The following is a 20,179-nucleotide window of genomic DNA, read 5'->3' as shown; positions in this document are numbered from 1 at the left end:
AAAAAGTCTTTCACCCAGAGGCAGGTAAAATTTATAATTTAAAACCCAGCCCACTACAAAATAGGGGGACGGGGAGCAGAACTGTGCAACACTGACGAAGGACCGAGACAGACGAGGCCCTGAGGCCACCCCGGTAGGGCCTGCTCCCCCGAGACCAGGAGCAGCAGCTGGGTGGGAGCCCGGCCCTGCCCAGGCCAAGCGTGGCCCTCCACGGGACGGCCTCAGTAGTGTGTTCACCGCGCGGTGCGGGCTTGAGAGCTCACTCTGCTGTGGAAACAGTGACCGGAGGGTGGCTCAGGGCCTCCTGCCCAGGAAGGGAGGCCTTGGTCACCCGTCCTGAGCCCAAATGTGGGGGGGGTCCAGGTCACCAGGGGCCTGTGTCAGGGCTGGGATGAGCCAGTCAGGGCTCTGGGGCCTACCCTTCCCAGGGGCACAGCCACCCAGCTACCCCCAACAGTGCCCAGAGCACCTACCTCCCCCGTTGGTAAGGCTGTACCCCACTGTCACTCTCTGAGAACGCCAATCGCCACAGCTCCTGTGTGTGAAGGACAGTCACCAACCACGGGACTCTGTCCACAGATGGGAACCCTCATTCCCAGAGCTCTCCTGGAGTCTCGGGGCCCGGGCAGTAACTCACCTGCGGTCCCCCTCCAATGTGCTCTGGATTTCCTTCAGGACTCCTATCGGCAGGAATGGGGAACAGACCCAGTGAGGCCGGCGGGGGCCCGGCTGGACACCAGTCCTTCCCCCTCAGGTCCACCCTGGCCTTTCGAGTCCCCCGTGGTTGCCCCTCACGCCAGCCGCAGCCCCCTGCCTGACTCACTCTCATCATTGAGCAGGGCGTGCTCCATCACAGGCCCGGGCCTCCTCTCTGGAAGGCAGAGGCCAGGTCAGGGGTGCCCTGGGCCCTCCCCAGCTCCCGTTCCCTTCTTAGGGTGTTGGTATGGGTGCTGGAGGCCAGAACTGGAAGGGCTGCTGCTTCTATCCCCACACACCACCTGAGCTCTTGGGGGTCCCCACCCCTCTCCCCCAGACTGGGCCTGGTGTGCCGCAGCCCCCACATGCCGCTGGCCCAGAGGGACACATCTTACCCTCTCCATCACTCTGGCTCCCTGAGTTCCTGTGGGGGGAAGAGAATGAGGACAGGGGTTCACCAGGCTCTCCAATGTGGCTGGGAGCACCTGGCTGCGTGGCGTGCTCCTTGGCTGGCCTGGCCTGGCCTGAGCAGGGGAACCGGAAGGCAACCCAAGCCCTGCCCACAACAGTAGCTTGCAGGGCAGGCGCCTCTGGGGAGCCCCCAGAGAGGCTGGGAGGGGGAGTAACAGGAGCAGAGACCAGCTGCCCTTTACCCACCTGGCTCGGCCCAGGGCCTTCCCGGGACCTGAGCCATTGCGTGGCCGGTTGTGCTTCCTGGGCTCTGCGCCCACCAGACACCGGGGCTCAACCAGCCACTTGGTGGAGAGAGAGAAGCGCTCAAACTCCGAGGGGGAGATCAAGTAGAAACCTGGGGTGGGGAGGAAGCAGGGAACAGGCAGGTGAGGCCGCCAGGGTCTGGGGGCCCTGTGGCTGCCAACCCCCAGGGGCACCCTGCCGCCCCCCGGCCCTGGCGGCACGGGCAGCCCACACCCGCCCTGCTGGCAGAGGCCGCGAGGCGCACCTTGGCCGTATCTGGTGAAGACGCAGGAGGCGATGCCGCTGACGTCCTCCCTGCGGATGCAGCTGTACCGCACCTGGGGCTTGAGCAGGGGCAGCGAGACCACCTGGACGTCGCCCAGGTTGGTGAGGACCGCCAGGTGGTGCTCCCCGTAGTCCTCGGCCCGACAGCTGCCGAAGTGGGCCACACTGACCCGCCGCACGCGCGAGCCCTCCAGGGCAGTCAGCTTCAGCTTCAGCTTGGCACTCACCTTGGGCAGTGTGAACACCTGGGGCACAGGGTTGGGGTCACGGCCACGCAGCTCAGCAAGGACCCCTGGCCCCTGGTGAGGCGGCCCAGTATCCCTCCCGCAGCCCTGCACCAGTGTCCCCGCCCAAAGAACAGGGATCCCACTCCAACCCTCCAGGAGGTGCCGCTGCCACCCCCACACACCACCACAGAAACAACCGGAGCCCCAGGCCCATCACTGCGCCTGGGGCCTTCATCCCGGGTGCCAGGGACCCCGGGGGACCCCGCCTCCACCCATGCGGCACCTTGAACTGCTCCTCCGACACGACGAGCAGCTGGTGGCTTCCCTGCATGTCCGGGCTTTTCGACAGGTCATGTGCCACCTCCAGGGGCTCAGGCAGGGGCACACTGTGCCCGTCCAGCACCAGGATGCCCACCACGGGTGCCCGGTGCATCAGCTGGATCTCCTTGGCTGTGGGAAGGAGGCAGGGGTGGGGCTGGCGGGCTGGAAAGGCCGGGGACCCATCTGCTGCCCCAGGCCAGACAGACAGCACCTCCGTGTCCCGGCCGGCACTCACCCTGCTCGGCCCGGACCGGCTCATCCATTCTCCGTTCCGCAGGGGGCACGCGCAGGGAGAAGGCGTAGACGGTGCCCCCGTTGGTGCCGGCCCACAGTGAGGGGCAGTGGCGGGAGCCTGCCGGGTGGCAAAGGGTCATACCTGAGCCCCAGCTCTGGGCCAGATGGGCTGGGGGCCGGGCCGACACTTCGTATGCGACCCCTATTGTCAGCAAACCCCACAAGCATCAGCTTCCTCGTCCACAAAATGGAGCTGCTGGGGGCCCACCAGTCTCCCAGTGCAGACAGAAGGCGGAAGGCTCCCGGCAGCTGAGGGCCGGGCACCGAGCATCGCCAGCCCCCACTGCCACCGTGGAGGAGGAGCCCTCCCGCCCCGGCTGCTTTACAGGGGAGAAGCTGGGGCTCTGACAGTGGCTCAGCGACGTGTCCAAGGTCCACCTTGAGAGTGGAGGAGACTGGATGGGAAATCAAGGCAACCTGCTTGGGCACTAGAGGGGGTGAGGCAGGCTGGGGCCTGGTCTCCCCGGTCACAAGGGGAAACCCTTCCTAGGGGCCCACAAACTAGGCAAGCAGCAGCCTCCAACATGCCCTCAGGCCAGGGCTGCTTGCCAGGGGGTCCCCACGCTGGGCTGGCCACTCACTGTCTCTCAGGTAGGTGTCGGCAAAATAGAGGGTCCGGACAAAGCCGGTGAAGGAGTCCTCAGCTGAGCGGGCCTCGATCTTGCGCTGCACGGGCGCCAGCTCCATGTTCTGCAGGCCTGTCCGCTCGGCCCTGGCACTCCCCTCTGGCACCTACACGGGTAGGGCTGGCCTGAGGGGGGCTCTGGGCTCGCCTCCCTTGGGACTCGGGTTGCCCCACTCAGCCCTTCCACGATGACTGGCCATAGCCCCGCTAAACACCCCGCCCCAACATGTGCTGAGGACTTGGCCCTATGGACTAGCTCCAGGGAGGCACGGGGCGCTGTGCCACGGGCCATGTTCGGTGGGCAGTGGCGCAGGGTGGGCGCTGTGGGAGCAGCCGGTGCAAGCTGGGCAGAGGGATAGCCTGGACCCACAGCTGCCGCTCCCAGCTCTGCCTGTGCCCATGGCTGCCCGGGCCTCCCCCACCTCTCCTGGGGAGCCAGCTGGCCGCCGCTTCCGGCTGGACACCCGGCTGCGTCGTATCCGGCGGAAGGACTGGCGCAGGGACTTCTTCAGGGACTTCACTCGGGACAGTGGGCCCTCCAGGGCTAGCTGGTCACTGGGATGCAGGGTGCACCTGGGGAGGGACAGCTGGCCGTCAGCACCTCAGGCCTGAGGGTCCTCACTGGGCACCCGGCCCAGACACTGGACCTGGCCGCCTCAGGGGGGCTACTCACTTGACAAAGACCTGCCGCCGCTGCTGGTGGTCAAAGAGGCCAAAGCCATGGCTGGTGCCGAAGGCCACGAGCCGCCACTCAGAGTGCAGGGCCAGGGAAGTGACCACCGCTGGGGGCTGGCACTGCACCAGCACGAAGGGCTGGAAGCCGGGCTCGAAACGCACAGGGCCCGGGCGGGCGCACAGGCGCTCGTGGCCCTTCCAGCGGTAGCCCTCCTGGGCCTGCAGCAGGTCGGCCTCCGCCTGCGCCACGGCGTGCTCCGCCTCCTCGTCGTTCAGCTCCATCACCAGCACCTGGGGGCGGAGGACAGGCTGAGCCGACCCTGGCACCCGGGGCAGTGGGACCCAGGGGCCTTGGCGGGGGGGCAGGCGGGTTCGGGAATTCCCTTCTTTTTTTTTTTTGGGGGGGGGCCCCTTCCAAGGGCTTCTTTTTAGGGCTCTTTTCAAGGGGTTCAGGCGTTTTTTGGCCCCTGTGAAAGGCGGACCGGGGTTCGGGGCTTTTGTTTTCTTTCCCCGCTGCCCCGGCATCACCTAACCCTCCCAGCCCGCCACCTGCCTGCTACCTGCCCCGCAGTGCCTGCCACAGCCAGGTAGCCACTGTATTTGCAGAGGAAAATCTTCTGGATGCCCAGCCGGGGGTCGTCGCTGTAGGGGTCGAAGGAGCCGACCTGAGAGGGGACAGGGGTCCAGGAGCGGCTGTAGCGCCTGCCCAGTGCGCCCGGTCCCCATTCCCAGGCTTTGAGCCTCACCTTGCGGAGTGGGGGCCAGTCATCCTCGCCCTGGGCACTGAGGCTCTCGCCGGGGTCGGTGTCGGTGAGGAACACCCGCACTGTGCTGAGTTTGTAGAGCAGCCGCAAGCAGACCCCCGAGGCGTCCCAGAACCGCACCGTGCCGTCCTCGTGCCTGGGGGTTGGGGCACCTGCGGCCGTGAGGGACCGCGCCGGGGAGCCCGGGCTGCACACGCCCCGGGGCTCGCTCCACCCACGTCTGCTGGGCCGGGAGAGCACCCTCCAAGTCACCTTACCCCGTGAGCAGCAGGTCCCGCTGGGGCGGGGCCGGGGCCAGGCTGGTGCCACCGTCAATGGGCCACTCCTAGAAAGTGAGACCGACAGGTCCGCGGGGGGCTGGGCTCCGGGGCAGGCCGGGGCTCTGTGACACCTACCATGCTGGAGAAGTGCACATTCTGCCGGCTGCCAGCGGCCATGACCCGCTCCCACAGCTTCAGGGGGATGTTGGAGACATGGTGGGAGCAGGTGATGGCAGAGCAGTGTAGGGAGGCCAGGTAGGGGGGCTGGACCGGCGGCCAGCCCGCCGTCTGCAGGTCAATCACCACCAGCTCCTCCTCGGCCAGCACCACCAGGGCGTAGGGGTCATCGAAGGCTGGGGAGGACAGGCCAAGGGTCAGGGGCGACAGGAGCCAGCGGGCAGTGGTTGGCCGCAGCCCGGCCCCGAGGGACCTGAAATTCTAGGGTCAGGCCGGAAATCTGCATTTTGAAATTAAGCTCTAAACCCAAGGACACACAAGAAGTTATGCGCCACGCCAAGCGTGGCTGACCGTGGGGTGCAGGATCGACGAGCTGGGAAGGCGGAGTGGGGTGCAAGGAGGGTGCAGCAGAGGGGCTCAGGGCCTGGCAGACAGCCCACACCCCCCAAGGCCGGGGGCCCTCCCACACCCCCAGGGCTGCCTACCGGCTTCAGGGTCCTCCTCGGAGAGAACAGTGAAGTCGATGACGCGGGAGGTGAAGTCGAAGGCCGTCTGCTGGCCGTCGTGGACCACCGAGATGCAGTGGCGGTCCCCATAGCTGGCCCGGGGCATGCCGCCCTGGAAGATGGTGAAGGGCAACCTGGCAGGCACAGAGCAGGGTGGGCCGAAGGCCACCTGGAGGTTTCTGGGACCAGCATCTGAGGCAGGGCTGGGTGAGTGCTCTCTCAGTTTCCAAGGAGGGGCTGGGCCCCCCCAACTCTTCCCAGGATAACCTGGGGACTGGAGGAGGGATGCAGGCTGAATCTGGGTCTCCAGTCACTCTTGCCTCTAGGAGACCTCTGTGGGGTTTTGCTAGGGAAGTGGGTTTACTATTGAGCTGCTGAGTTTGAAGCCTGCTGATCTCAGTCATCATTCTGGGAGGTATGTCCTCTCCCTCCCCTGGGGCCTGAGACCCCAACACGGAAGCAAAGGCGTTCGCCAGCTGCATCGCCCCCAAACAGCGGCCTAAGTGGCCTTTCCGACCCAACAAGAAGTCTCTGCAAAGGGACAGGACAGAGCAGGTACCTACCCCTGCTTGGTGGTCAGCCAGAAGATTTTGTTAATAGCTTTGCAAGGAAAGGGACCTGAAAGCAAAGGTATTTGCTTCAACAGGTCTTCCCTCCAGCAGTCAAGGGGCACCCACAGGCCAGACCCCAGACACTACGCCTCAAGGAGACCCATGCTTTCCAGGCTTGCGCCGAGCACTTCCGAGCAGGCTTCAGGAAGCCCGGGTGACTGGACAAAGCCTGCCCCTCCCTGGGCTCCGGATGCAGAAGCTGCAGCAGGGGGCCCGAGCGGACGCTGCCCTGTCCATGAAGGGTGGTCGGGTCTCCGGGCACTGACCGTAAGGCACGCAGCTACGCAGGGGCTCCAGGGGCTGGGCGTCACTGGACACGGGCCACTGGCAGTAGCTGCCATCAGAGTGGCAGCTGATGACAAGGCGGCCGTCCCGCTGCCAGCTCACGTTCTCCAGTTGCTGGGGGAACAGAGGGGTGTGTGGGCTGGGCTGGGGTGTGGCTCCTCGCCGCACCCTCACGTTTGGTGAGGGAGCATGTGGGAAGCTTGGGGCCCTGGGAGCCGCCTACCTGGCTGCTGAGGAAGTGGCAGAGGACCAGGCTAGCCCGCAGGTCCCAGACCACGATGAGGCCCCGGCTATAGCCGATGAGGATCTGGTTGGAGTCTCGGGGGTGTTCCTGCAGGGCCTCCACCATCTCGAACACCCGCCGGTGGCGCGCCTCCTCGGGCAACCTGGGCGAGAAGCATGGACCGTGTGATGCAGAACCCACGAGAAGACAGGCAGGGGGCATGACTCGCAGGAAAGCGGGTGTGGGGGACCTCAGGGGAGGGGTTCCTTGGGGAGAATGACATGCTTCGATCTCATGCCTGGCTGGCTGCGGGGGTTCCAAGACCCGCCAAGAGCACATTCACACTTAGCACACTTAGCGCAAGACCCTAGAGAGGTGCTATCTCCTAGCAAATGTTTCAAGACCACGGAACAGAACTACCAGTTAACCCAGCCTCAAGCCTCGCCTGACGCCCTGCCTGCCTCCCCCTCGGCCTGGAACGCTGACGTGACTCTGGAGTGCTGCAGCCGATGGGAGGCTGTGAGAGGGCGGGCAGACAGGGCCCAGACGCCCCCGCGGATGGAAATGGAACCAGCATCAGGCCTGACAGGCACCGCAGTGCCCCCCACAGACCAAGATTACACCCACACTCTGCAGCCCGGGCTGCGGAGGGCCAGAGCAGGCCTTTAACCTTACCTGAGCTCCCTGTCATCATCTACTACTTATATCATTGGAAATCAGTTTCTTTCTTTTTTTTTTTTTTTTAAAGATTCATTATTTTCTTCATATAGAACTAGGGTACAGGCCAGAGATGCGGAGGGTGAGAGGATTCACCAGAGGCAGAGTGGGAGCAGAACAGGCCGACTGACAAGGTGCACTGCTGAGGGGAGCAGCGGGTGGGTCAGGAGAGGTCTGCTGTGCCATGTGGTCACCTCCAGGGCAGGCGGGGATCGAACTCATGCGGAAGCGGCTTTAGCTTCCCAGTGCTGCGCCTTAACCCGCTGCGCCACCAGGGAGGGCCGGAAATCAATTTCTTTAATGAAAAGTAAACAGTGCCGGGGCCTTCTCTGGTGGCGCAGTGTTTGAAGCACAGCACCGTGAAGGTGGCCGCAGCTGCTTCAGCACACGTTGGGTGCCCAGCCAGGGAGCGACCCCCAGGGCGCGGCAGACCTCTCCTGTCTCCGCGCTGCTCCCTCAGCAGTGTATTGTGTCAATCTGCCTGTTCTGCTCCCCACCTGTCTCTGGTGAATTCTCTCACCACCCCTGCACTTCTGGCCTGTACCCCAGTTCTATATGCGTAAATAAATCTTAAAAAAAAAAAAAACAAAAAAAACAGTGCTGGCTATCATATCTTGGGAAAAACCCAGGAGAGCAGGTCGAGCAGAGAGGAGCGTGGCAGGGTGGCCCCGCCGGGTGCCCTCCTGAGCCTGCGCGTGCCCGTCCAGCTCCGCTCATTCATGTAAAACTGGACTGTCCTCTAGACGCTGTGTTGCAATTTGCTTTCCTCTGCCCGGTGCCGAAGCAGACCATGGCCACTTTCCCTACGTTGGAGTGTCTCCAAAATAGCTAAAACACATGCAACAAACGCCCCAGGAGACAGGTGGCATTTAAACACTGGATGTTTCCATTTTTTTTGCCACTTAAAAGACCCACGTGTGCATTTCCCCCCAGAACGGAAACCCTAGGGCTGACTAACTAACAGTTTGGATGTTTTAAAGTTTTAGACAAGTGTCAAAGTGAACAAGGCTCCGAGGCTGGGCAGCCACGTGGGCGTCTGTCTCCGAAAACACGGTGTCCTTGCGAAGAACGCCGGCCCGGAGGTGACGAGATGCGGCTGCATCTCCCTACCGTTAGCTGAGGTGGCAGGTTACTGCCAAGCGCCCTGGGAGTGCTATGATGCTAACACGTAGGGCTGAGAGCCCCAATCTGGGGGGCCGGCAGGGGGGGCTGTCCACACAGATGTCCCAGGAGAGAAACAATAAGCCCAGGAGAGATTCCGGGAGTGAGGACAAAGGGCCAGCCCAGCTCAGGGGCAGGGGGCCGGCTCACCGCTGCAGCACCGCGTCCGAGCTGATGGTCTGGTCCTCCAGCGTGCGGAAGGCCGGCAGCTGCACCACGAACACATTGCCGCTCTCGGTGCCCAGGTAGAGCAGCTCTCGGGAGGAGTGTGGCAGGGCCACCGTGACCTGCGTGGCACTGGGGGCAGCCCTGTGACGGGAGGAACAGCTGCCCACGAGCTGGCTTCTGCCGGCCAGGGTGGGCCCCGCAGAGGGAATCTCTGGCTACTGCATCAGCCTCTGGGGAGGCCAGGCCCAGGCAGGCAGGCCCTGAGGTGCTTTGGCGGGCCCCCAGGGTCTGGGGCCTGGACAATATACTGGTCCCTTTCTGCCAAGACTGGAGGCAGATGGCAGAGAGCCTGGGCGAGGAACGCCCTGGCAGACGCCGCAGGACGCAGGGAGGACGGGAGTCTGGCCACGGACCCCTCAGGAGCACCTGTGGGGTACATGGCTCCGACGCCTGTGGGGCTTTGGGCTCGGCCGAAACTTCAAAGGGTGAGGCTGAGTGTTGGGCCCACTGTCCGAGCAGGGGCCACTCAGAGTGGGGCGCACAGATCGGGCGGCTGGGGAGGACAGGGGCGGAGTCCTCACCCCGGGGGACCTCGCAGCGTGAAACACTCGTCTTCCTGCAGCTCCGACACCCCACCTCGGACTTTCAGGCTCCACAGATGCAGGCTGTTGTCGTCCAGCAGCGTGATCAGCTGGCACTGGGGAGGCAGCAGGCACGCGCGTTGTCTTGTGAACCACAGTGGCCGGCAGTCAGCCCTCACACAGGGCGGCCGGGCTCGCGTGCCAGAACCCAAGCCCCCGGCTGTTCCCGGGGTGGCTGGTGAGCTGCGTGTGAAGGTGACCTGGAGCCTCCCACTGGCGCCAAGCCCAGGGTCACCAGATGCCCACACCCCCTCTGGAAGCACGAGGAGGCAAGGTGGCCCCTCACCTGGCCAGGCAGGAAGTGGATCTGCACCACAGTGTTGTTCTCCCGGTGCAGCCCCATGAACTCCACGCCTGGGGCGCCATAGCTGTGAGGCACTCAGGAAAGCTGCGGAAGGCAGGGCCTGTCCATCCCTTGCCGCCTGGCCCTGTGGCAACAAGTGCAGCAGACACAGCATACCCACCTGGAGCTGGGGGGCCTGGCCCGGGACTCCCACCAGTGAGCTGACCCCTAAGGGTGGAGCCAGCTCCGGAGCACCCCAGCCAGGCCGATGGGCCTGGCTCCTCAGAGGCGTGGGCCTCACCCTGGCAACGACAGGCTGCTCACTGTACCCCACCCTCCGAGCGGCATCAGTCACCACACGGTGGCACCTGTGAGGAAGCACAGGCCACCCTGGGGAGGCGGGGGCGGCCAGCAGCCATGGCCGAGAGTCTCGCACCGGGGATGGTAACCAGGATATGGCCCGGGCCTGGCAATGATTAACTGGCCGAGAGGGCTGGGCCCGGCGGGGCCTGCCGCTGCTGCCTCCACAGCTCCGCCGGAGAGCAGCGGGCGAGTACAACGTTGCCAGGGGTGCTGGCTGCGCTCCCCAAGGGCGGCCCCCCACCTCCCGGTTCCCCTAGGTTAATGCCGGGCTTTAGGTCTGATTCGGGGTGGGGCTCCACACTTGTCACCCAGCCCAGGCTCGCCTGAGCACTGAGCAGTGACGTTCCACCTTGGAACCTGGGGCTGGCTTGCACCCATCAGCCAAGGACCACAGCTTTGGATGAAAGATGACCCAACTGGGTCACGGCACCCTGGGCCAGGGAAGGCGTGTCCCTGCCACCCAGGAACCCACTGGACCCCTCTGGTGGCGGGATGTGTGCATGGTGGGGCAGGACTTGGAGGAATAGCAGCCCCAGTGCAGCACTCCGCTCCCTGCCCAGACAGAGCCCGGGGCAGGGCGCTGACTTACTGGGAAAAGGCTGAAAAAAGCTCTAGGCCCATCGGTCTCCGGGCACCACACTCAGGGCCAGTGCTCGAAGGCTCTTTGGACCATCCCAGGAAGAAAGGGGCCACATGGGTGAAGGTGGGGGCCCTTCTGGAATCTCCCCAGTGCCCTGCGCCCGCCAGGGCCCCCGGGAGGGAGCTGGGAGAACAGAAAGGATACAGCTTGACGGCTCCTGAGCGCGTGCCGATGGCCAGGAGGCGCAGGGTGGGGCTGTAGCCCAGGGCGCTGGGCTGGTGCGGGAAGCCATGCTCCACCGTCTGCGGGCAGGAGAACGGATGTGTGTCAGGGTCTGCGTGTGCCCCCGGTGCCAGACAGAGGAGGTGCTGCACAGCCTCCCGCAGAGGAAGGAGGGTCCAGTTGTATTGGGGTTCCTATGCAGATAGCCCCAGACACACCGGGCCTACCCTCAGCCCATTTCTGCCCAGTACCTGGCCGCAGGCTGGCCCTGGGAGTTTCTTCTCCCCAACCCCAGGAGGCTCATTTGCGCTCCAGGAACTGGGCCCCTCCGGCTGCACCCCCTGTGGGTGCCCCAGCCCAGGGGGCTCTGCACAGTGTGGGCAGCGGGCACTCCAAAATCCCGGCTGCACCACAGCTCCAGGCTGGGCCTGGACCTCACGGGAGCCCTGCCCAGGAGATGCCCTGGGCCCTGCTGTCCTGAGGCCGGCTCCCTTGTCACTGCAAACTTCCCCAGAGGGGAAGTTTCTGGAATGTTGCTCATGTTTTATTCCAGAAGTAACACACAAATTTAGACAACTTGGAACATGATGGGGTTTGAAAGTAAAGATGACCTGCACCACCGCCCGCGGGAAGGAGCCTGGCGCCCCGCTGCGTGCAGGCAGGGCCGCACCACACAGCCCACCCTCGTGGCCCTGCCCGGCCAGGCGCCAGTGTCAAGAGCCCAAGACAGCCTTAATGGCGTGACGAGCCGCCCCATGCGGAGAGGCTGGCCTTGGCCCAAGGCTGGCGGGGCCTAGAAGAGTGGTGGTCGCTGAGGCACAGAGAAGCGTTCCCGAGCCTGCAACGCCGAGGCTCTCCCCGCGGAAGTCCCGGGGCGGAATTACAGGTTGCAAGGGCACAGATTTGGACCAGCAAACCATCTTGGGGAGGTTTTCGACCTTTTCTTAATTGAGGGCCCTAGCCTCACCTCCACCTCCCACCCGGGACACTGAACCTGCAGAGCGTGATCGGGGCCTGGCACAGGCTGCCAGCCAGAGGCTGCAAATACTTTTTTCTTTTAAACATGGAGGCTCTGCCTACAGGAAAAACTTGCACCAACAAGGCTGCCTTTTAGCCTGTTAGAGCTAAGTCCCAGTGAAACAGCAAACACTACTGCGCACCCTGTCCCGTCCGGACCTGACCAGTGGTTCGTGGAAGGAGGCTGCTGGGGTCCAGGCCAGCAGGGAGCGCGCCCAAGAGTGCCTAAGCCTGGCACTGTGTGGCTGGGGGCCACACAGGTTGGGCCCCCAGCCCCAGGCCAGGCTCTCTGCCAGGAACACGCGCTGCTCCACAGTGGCTACCTGGGAGGGCAGAAGTGGCCCAGCGGGACCCTCTTCCCCGCCAGCCCCAGCCCGGGCCCAGGTTCCTCATCAACTATGTAAAAAATGCAGAGCGGTGAAGCCCTGGTGAGATAGCAGTGTGTCTGGAATGTAAACATTTTCCAGGAAAGCAGGGCAGGGCTCCGAGAGGGGTGTGAGGCAGGCTTCCCCGGCAGGCCCTGCTCAGCGTCTGCGGTCGCTGTGGCCTGAGGGAGCCAGCAGCCAGAGCTCAGGAAAGGTGCCTGGACAGTCACGTGTTCCCGGCCCCACCAGCAGCGCTCAGGGCCAAGCCTCTGGAATTTGGTGGCCAGTCTGACAGAAGCTGGTTCTGGTAGGGGGCAGCCAGGCCTGCACTGCCCAGCACAGCAGCCAACAGACCTCAGTAGGGCTAAAGGCACCAGGGAACCGAATGCTTAATTCTGTGTAATTTTAAGTAGCTTACGGTAAGGAATGGGCGCTGAACTCAGTGACTCTGAGACCTTTCAGGTGTGTTCTTGGGACCAAAGGAACAGAGACTCGAGTCGGACAGACCACGCTCTGGGCCTCCCTTTCCAACAGGCAACCTTCCAAACTCTGAACACAGATCACACGCCACTGGAGACGTCCACGTCTGAGCTGAGGTGGGCTGTGAGTGTAAATACAGTCAGGATTTCCAAGGCTTGGTATGAAAACAAGCTAAAAAGACACCCCCACTAAAATGTGTCTAATGTATACTGGCGTGCCCGACAAGATAATGATTTGGAATCTACTGGGATAGGCGATACGCTATCGGGATCGCTTCGACATCTTAACAAGACTCCCAGAACACTTCAGGTCACACATGTGGCTGGGCCTAGACAAGCGAGCTTAGGGCCTGGCTGTCAGTCAGAGGTGACACCCTTTGTGAGGCCCCTACCGAGCCGCAGGGGGAGGGGACAGTCCTTCTCTCTGCCACTCCTCTCCCTCGAGGGCCTGGCTTCCCAGAGAGGAGGCCTCTCCTCCTCATCCCTCACCTCCCCAGGGTCCTCGGCACCCAGTGGCCACCCGTCCTGGCCAGCCTCCTCCACAGGCTGGTCTGTAAGGGAACCAGGAAGTTTAACACACCCCCTGCCACTCAGGGACTTGGAGCAGCGCTCACCCGAGCCTCCAGCAGGGGTCACTCCCCCAGAGAGGCCTCAAGGAGACCACCCAACGGTAGCCTCGGCCATGAGGTCCGACTTCCTCCTTAGGGTCTCCAGCATTCTCTTGTATCCCGTGGCATTCTCACCATTCTGGGGGGCCACGGCTCTCCCCCCAGCAAACAGAGGGCAGGGATTTCAGGCACCCAGACCTGGCCAAGCCAAGAGAGGGAGCCCCAATGTAAACTGTGTGGTGACAGAGCCTCCCCAGGCCCCCTGCTCACAGTGTGCAACCCAGGGTTCCTGGACGAAGCGTGGTAAAGCGAGAGCTCTGGCTACAGCAGACAGGTGTGAGGTCCCCAGCTCAGGGTGGCTGGGAATGGGGAAGGAAGGGATTGGCTTAAGGACCAAGGTTAATTAAGGGGACAGGGAGGAGCCAGCCACCACCCGAGCAGCCTGGGGCAGGCAGGAAGGCTCCGTAGGCACCTCCATCCGGCTCGTGCTCCCGGTGCCCCTAACCTCAGGTAACCCTGGGTGCCCTTTCTACTTCCAGGAGTGGCCCCCACTCACGGGGCAGAGGAGGGTGGGCTCAGGAGTGCCCTGCTGGGCAGTTTCCCCGGCAAAAGGCAACCTCCCTGCCCCGGAGAGGCCTGGGCCTGGGCTGCAGGCCGGGTCCCTGGGCCCTCTCAGCCTCTGACCTCGGCCACCTCCAGCTCAGGCTCAAGCTAGGGCGGCGGCCACAGGGCCACCCCGCCCACCCTCCTGAGCCCAGCATCCAGTCTACCTGGCCCTGCCCCCACCTGCTACCTGTCTCAGGTGACCTCTGCCAAGGGAGGAGAGAACAATGCAATCTTTTGACGGGGAGTTGGGAAAGCAGGGCAGAGATGTGCTGGCGCCACCAAACTGCAACACTAGCCTGGCGTGGCAGAGAAGCTGGCGTGGCTGCGGCTCCCGGAAGGGCGCGAGGCTGTCAGAGAGCACAGGGGCTCGTCAACCTGCCCCACACAGGCAGGCCCGTCCGAGATCGGGACCCTGGCATGAGTGGGCGTGGCAGGGGCTGCCCGGGGTCGGTGGGCGCCAGCAGGGCTGGGTCGAGAGGCACCTCCCCACGCTGGGTGTGGTCAACTCGGACTGCTGCTGGTGGCAGCAACCTGGTCCTGCCGGTGTGGCTGTCACCTGACACCAGGGGCTCAGCCACTCAAAGGGCAAGACAAAGCCACCCACAAAGGGACAGGCCTGCATGGCGGCTGGGCAGGACACTGTTTGTTCAGGGCCTGGGGGCGGGGAGGGCTCACAGGCCCTGTGCTTGGCCCTTCTCAAGACTGCCCACGGGGAGGGTCAGGCCTGCAGGGCTCCCAGGGAGGGGCTTCACTCTGGCGTGCGCTTGTGTCCTTCCACAGCCCCCTTCTGCAGGTGCCCCCACGGGTCACACAGTCCCTCCGGGGTTCTCAGTGGCCCTGCTGGTGCCCACCAGGCTCCAGGCCCCACCACACACGGCGGTGACTATTCCACAGACGAAGAAACTGAAGCACCGGAGGGGGATCCCCACTCTATGACCCCCGGCCCGGGACCCCGGTTCCCAGCCTTGCCCTTCACCGTGAGTTCCGGCAGTGCAAGTCCCCGAGGCCTCGGTTTCCCTACCTGCAGGCTGGGCCCACCCCCTCCGGGAGGCACCTGAGGACCCGGCACAGACGGGGCACCAGCCGGCGGAGACCCTGGTGACAGCCTCTCTGCGCATGGAGAAAGTGAGGAGCCGGGAGGCAGCGTGATGTGTGCAGGCAACAAGCAGCGCGTCAGGCAGACCTGACTCAGTCCCACCTCCGACCATGGCGCCCCCAGCCCTTGGCTTCTCGGCAGGAGCCACGGCGAGTGGGCGGGAGTTCGGCGTCTCTGTCCGCGGACACAGCTCCTTCCCAGGGACCAAGGCCAAAAAAGCGGGCCGTGCTGCTCCCAGCCCCAGGGCCCCACCTCGGCTTTGAGGTGCCCGCCTGGCGTGGTGTTGAGGCGTCGGGGCCGGGCGCCGCTGCTGGAGGAAGAGGCCAGCTGGGAAGCCGGTGTCTGGAGGCTGCGTGGGACAGTCCTGCCCCCCCCCCACAGTGCCCACAGGGCGCATTCCCGGACGGAGCTCCAGGAGGCCCGACTCCCTGTCCTCAGCGCCCCAAGGGGACTGCTCCCAAGAGCCTCCTCACCTGAGGGCCCAAGGCTCCCCAGACTCAACCTCCAGCCAGGTAACGTCCACAGAGCGGTCACCACGGCCACTCTCCACAGGAGGCTGTTCACCGGCCCATGGCACCATCTGCTCCTCGCCCCACTCCTGAGCGCATCTCAGAGACACGGGGCCTGGTGATGCCAGGCAGTCAGGTGCCTGGGTGTCCACAGCCAGCCTGGACGAAAGCCCTCAGCAGAGACCATCATGACGCAGCTGTCCCCACCAAACCTTGTGACTGTCCCTCACCCCTCGCGGCTCCCCATATCACCCTCCAAGACTGAGAACTCTGTCACTTGGACCCTCCCCTCCTCTCTGGGCCCTTCACTCCCAGACTCTCAGCCATCTCCCTCCCTAAATGGTTCTTCCTAAGTGGGCAGGTGGCTCCCCAGGAGCCAGAGATGCTGTTAAATAGGGCCCCAGATGCCACTAGGGCTAAGGCCCTTGTGCCCGGTCCACTGCCTGGGCCACCCCCTGCTAGATCTCCTAAGGGCTGGGGTGACCGGCTTCATTTAATAGCTTCAAGTAAAGGCCCACAGTTGCCTTCTGCGAACAAACCCACAGGGTCTCAGGGCAGGCACGGCCACCCTCCACTCTGCCACCCTCCACTCTGCCACCCTCCACTCTGCCACCCTCCACTCTGCGGTTCTGGGGGCCAGGAGGCCTGAGGCTGGGAGGGGCTGTATGGATGGGCCCACCCAAACCACCCAAACCTCCCCGGAGCCCCAGCTTCCAATTGTAGCCCCTGGTACTGTTTGCCCAGAGCCTAGGAGACTCCTCCTCCTCCCCACCCCCCCAGATGTTTTTCTGCCACCTCTCTACTCACGGAAACAGAATTTCAGATCCTCCCCCACCCGCTAGACCTGAAAAGTCCTAGAGGGCAAAGGTCTTATCACCTGAGGTTCCCACAGCCCACATAGGCAGTAAGTGCTCAATGCGTGTTTCTCACATGTGAATGCAAGGAGAAAGGATAATCCCAGCAGTCTCTCCTCCCTCCCAACCCCAAAATTTGGGGACCACCTGTTGGGGAGCATGGAGGTGGGGGACACACAGATTTCTCTACCTCAGCCCCACCCCAGCCTCACCCCAATGCTGTCAAAACTTGGGGCGGGGGTTCGCTCCTCTTTGCTGAGCCTGTCTATCCGGTTTTCACCCAAGTTGGCCACCTTTTCAGGGTGTGAGAGCCACGTGTCTCGAGGGACCGTGGGGGTGTACCAGGCTCACCTAGGCCCTGGGACCTCCGTCTCTCCACTCCCCAAGGATGTGGAGGTTCTGAGACCTGGACCACCTAGGGAGCAAGGGTGGCTGGCCCCAGGGGCGCTGAGATTCACCACTCCAGCATTCCTGGGGCCCCCAAGCCTTGCCCACAGGTCCTTCTGCAGTGGGGGGCGGCACTCACTCAGGGCAGCCGAGATCCAGCAGAGTCCTGGCCTCCCAACAGGTCAAGAAAAGCAAGAGGCAAGGCACCTGGGACCCCACTTACCTCAAACAAGGTCTCTTTCTAGGGGGGCAGCCCCCGAAAGCAGCTGGAATGTTCTTTGCATATAAATGACCCAACTCCCCATAACCCTCCTCAGAAGCCTGTGCGGTCACTCTGTTCCTGAGCCGCAGAGTCGGGTCTGAGCCCACCATCCTGGAGGGGTCTCCCGGCCCCCGGGGAAGAACACCCTAGGGCTCCCCTTCCTGCAGCCCACTTGCAGGGCAGAGGCAGCTCACAAGGAGGCCAAGGGCCTAGATCAAAGTGGAGGCAAGAGGCTAATTACCCCAGAGGCCGCAGATTGCCAGGCTGCCGCCTCATAAAGCACCGTGTCCCTCTGGCCCTGGGCCTCCTCCAGCGTCAGCCCCCTGAGGAAGCCTGCGGAGCCTCCCAGCCCTCCCTGAGATCTCGGCGGCCTCAGGGACAGATTTAGGCTTGGAGTGGTCAAATGCAAACCGGGGGCCATTCTCCCATTGCCCCCCCCCACCTGAAAGCCCCCAGAGGGAAAGTGTTCCTCCTGGGGGCCAAGCTGCCTTTCCTCTGGAGACAAGGTGAGGGACACAGCCTCGGCTCGTGGTCCTGGGGCCCAAAGGGCCGACATCACAGAACATCACACCTCTGGGGTTCACTGTCCTTCCATCTTCTCAACCACCCGTGAGGAGGGAGGCAGGGCGGCTTGTTTTAGCCTCATGCTACGAGTGGGCAGCCGGAAGGTTGGAGAGGAGCCGCAGCAGAGCCAGAGACGGGGGAGCCCCGGCTCCTGTACCCCGCTGCCCTTTCCAGGAAAGACCTGTGGCCAGCCCCAGCCCCAAGCCTGACTCCGGGAGGCGTGGCCTACAGGGCCAGCCAGGCAGGGCCAGGGCCAGGCCGGGCCAGGCAGGGCCACGCACCTGCCCGCTTCCCTTACCTTGTTGAACTGGAAGAGGTCCCGCTTGAGCCGCTCCCGCACGGGGTCCAGACCCGACCTCAGGAACCGCCTCATCTTGCTGGGTTGGGGTTCGCAGCCGCCTAGAGAGAGGGGCGTGGTTGCTGAGCAGGGGGGAGCCCCAAGCCTCTGGCAGGTTTCACTCACAGGCCCAGCACCTTGGCTCCCCAGGCGCCCCCTGCTCCAGGACAGCCTTCGCCGCCCCAGAGGCTCGGTCAGCTCTGGCCTTATAAGCGGCTGAGAGGCTGGGGGAGGAAGCCATTTAGCCTGGCTTTATAGGAACAAGACGGCCAGTGGCCCTGAGGTTAATTAGCTTAATTGTTAACCTGTTTTCTGAAAAACCATAAAGCTCTAGCTAAACAGAAAGGGAAATTTCACAAGACTCTCTGCAGAGGCAGTTGGAAGGTGGGGGAGCGAAGGCTTCCACCTGGGCTCCCACACTGGCTCCCAGATGGGGGCAGGGGAGAGGGGCCAGAATGGCCAGCTCACTGCAGGAAGGCTGTCCACTGCAGGAAGGCTGTCGGGCTCTAGGACTCAGCCACGCCCACCAGCCCTGGCCTTCAGGGCCTGGAGTGGGGGACTGTCGCCAGGGGTGCCGGCCCATCCCACTTGCACCTGGGGCCACGGCAGACCTGGATCTGACCCCCGAAGCTGCCCGGGCCCCTGTGGCCACAGCCCCAGTCTCAAGCTGTCTCTCTGGCTATCCCAGTTCCAGCTCCCCTGGACAATCATGGGGTGTACTCAGAGACATTCCCTTTCCCATGGCCCAAGTGGAGTAAAATCAGAAGAAATCTGCTCCCAATAAGGAAAGCCGCTCAAGGCCCCCAAACCACCGCCCACCATGGAAGGCATTCCCACCCCAAGGGGAAACTATTTCTGGATCACCCTTGGGGGAGGGGAAGGCTCATCTAACGCTTCAGCTTCCGGCTTCCCAGCCGCACGGCCTCCCGCTGCCCAGTGGGCTCAGGAAGCAGGGGCCTAGACCCAGGCGGCCTGGCGGGGCTCACTCTGGGGAGGTCCAGGTACAGGCAGGGGCCGAGGGGGAAGGTGATTGAGCTGACACCTGGCCGATGTCCTGAGGCTTCTGGCATGTGAATAGTAGAGTTGGGGTGTGGGACTGGCCATGCTGGAAGGGGTTACCCCACTGGGCAGATACATCGTGGGGTGACCTAACCCCCTCCCAGGTGGGAAAAGGCAGGAATCACCCCTCAGCTCTCTCCCTTCTGCACACACTGAAGGGGAGAAGATGGGATGGAGAGGTTTGTGCCTTCACATTTTCGGGGAGCCAGAGCAGAGGGCCTCTCTTCCCCACAAAACAGCAGGTAGTCATGGGAACTGCCAGGCAGCCAACTTGACCTGAGGCCCCCACTGTTGTTTGAGGGAATGAACACAGAAAAAAGTGTGGAGGCTCCTGGGAATGAAAACAGACTCCCTGCAGCCGACCTGGGGGTGGGGGTGCTCCCGCAAACAGCTGAGGCAGCGGCCCTGGGCCTTGCATTCCAGCTGTGGGGGAGGGCAGTGGGGTCAAGCTCGAAATCGGCCACTGGGCTCCTGGCTTCCCCTTCCTGGGCCTGGTCACCGGGTCAGAAGTCAGAGGAAGCAGGAGGGGAGGGCAGTCCCTGAGGAGAGGAGCTGACCTGGGCTCTCCCCCAGACCTGTGGGGCAGGGTGGGGGCCAGAGGGCTTAGGCCTCCGTCCAGGGACCCCCAGAAGCTCAAGGGCAGCATCAACTAGCTGGGATGGGAGGAGCCAGCTGCACCAAGCACCCCAGTGACCCCCGGCACAGCTCTGTGGCCCTGGCCCCTTGCGTGGGGTTTTTATTACCTGTAAGACATTTTGCCCAAGAAACCGGTGTTCAGCAGAGAAAACAAACATTTGGGAGGGACCCCTACCTGCCACCCACTGGGGCAGGCCTGGAGGCTCACACCCTGACCCCTCAGCCCATCTGCTTTCTGCACGTGTGTTCACAACACCTAGACCTCATCCCAAGCGCCTGTTCGCCTTCCAGAAAGCCCATCCTGGGCAGAGAAGGAAGCCAAGATCCCAGAGGCCGGCAGCTCATCCAAGGCCGGCAGCTCATGGTCAGCACGGAGGAGCCAGGTGTCACACCTGAGCGCAGGCTAGCAAACTCCAAACCCAAGGCTCTGGGAGGCAGCAAAGTATGGCTACGGCATACTTTGATCGCGCCCCTGCAGCAAAGGCGGGGGCCCGTGCCTTCCCCTCAGAGCCTTCAGCTCAGCACCAAGCAGGCAGTTTGGGGCCTGGCCACTGCTCGTGGGCTGCCTGCAAGGTCTGGCTGGGTAGGGCTGGTTGGCTTTGCAGGAACCTGTGCTCATC

The 20,179-nt window shown here is 63.7% G+C and overlaps 1 protein-coding gene across 1 annotated transcript; it reads right to left on the bottom strand.

The window, feature by feature from the left end:
* LLGL2 (lethal giant larvae homolog 2 (Drosophila)) lies at positions 1-17,904 on the bottom strand. The gene is made up of 25 exons (XM_012732966.1): positions 17,826-17,904; positions 10,763-10,860; positions 9,619-9,700; positions 9,273-9,388; positions 8,674-8,832; positions 6,646-6,808; positions 6,404-6,536; positions 6,090-6,144; positions 5,506-5,660; positions 4,973-5,196; positions 4,841-4,905; positions 4,566-4,719; positions 4,380-4,484; positions 3,818-4,110; positions 3,567-3,717; positions 3,101-3,251; positions 2,461-2,577; positions 2,188-2,354; positions 1,658-1,922; positions 1,354-1,504; positions 1,092-1,120; positions 824-871; positions 638-680; positions 474-535; positions 1-267 (listed from the first exon to the last, which is right to left on the bottom strand). The coding sequence occupies exons 1-25, from the start codon at positions 17,898-17,900 to the stop codon at positions 260-262; spliced, it is 3,069 nt and encodes a 1,022-aa protein (XP_012588420.1). The 5' UTR covers positions 17,901-17,904; the 3' UTR covers positions 1-259.
* Positions 17,905-20,179: the final 2,275 nt, after the last annotated feature.

The sequence above is a fragment of the Condylura cristata genome, unplaced genomic scaffold, assembly GCF_000260355.1.
Source record: "Condylura cristata isolate star-nosed mole 26May11 unplaced genomic scaffold, ConCri1.0 scaffold00038, whole genome shotgun sequence".
NCBI lineage: Eukaryota > Metazoa > Chordata > Mammalia > Eulipotyphla > Talpidae > Condylura > Condylura cristata.
Note: the sequence above shows the minus strand (reverse complement) of the source record. Positions and strands in the feature narration are given on the sequence as shown.

Bases quoted from the DNA above. Each gene is read 5' to 3' on its own strand.
- LLGL2 (XM_012732966.1), bottom strand. From the start codon at position 17,900: ATGAGGCGGTTCCTGAGGTCGGGTCTGGACCCCGTGCGGGAGCGGCTC. The intron at 5,197-5,505 runs GTAGGCAGCCCT...TGTCCTCCCCAG, and splicing joins CGAGGAGGACCCTGAAGCCG to CCTTCGATGACCCCTACGCC. The intron at 3,252-3,566 runs GTGGGGGAGGCC...CTACCCGTGTAG, and splicing joins CAGCTGGCTCCCCAGGAGAG to GTGCCAGAGGGGAGTGCCAG.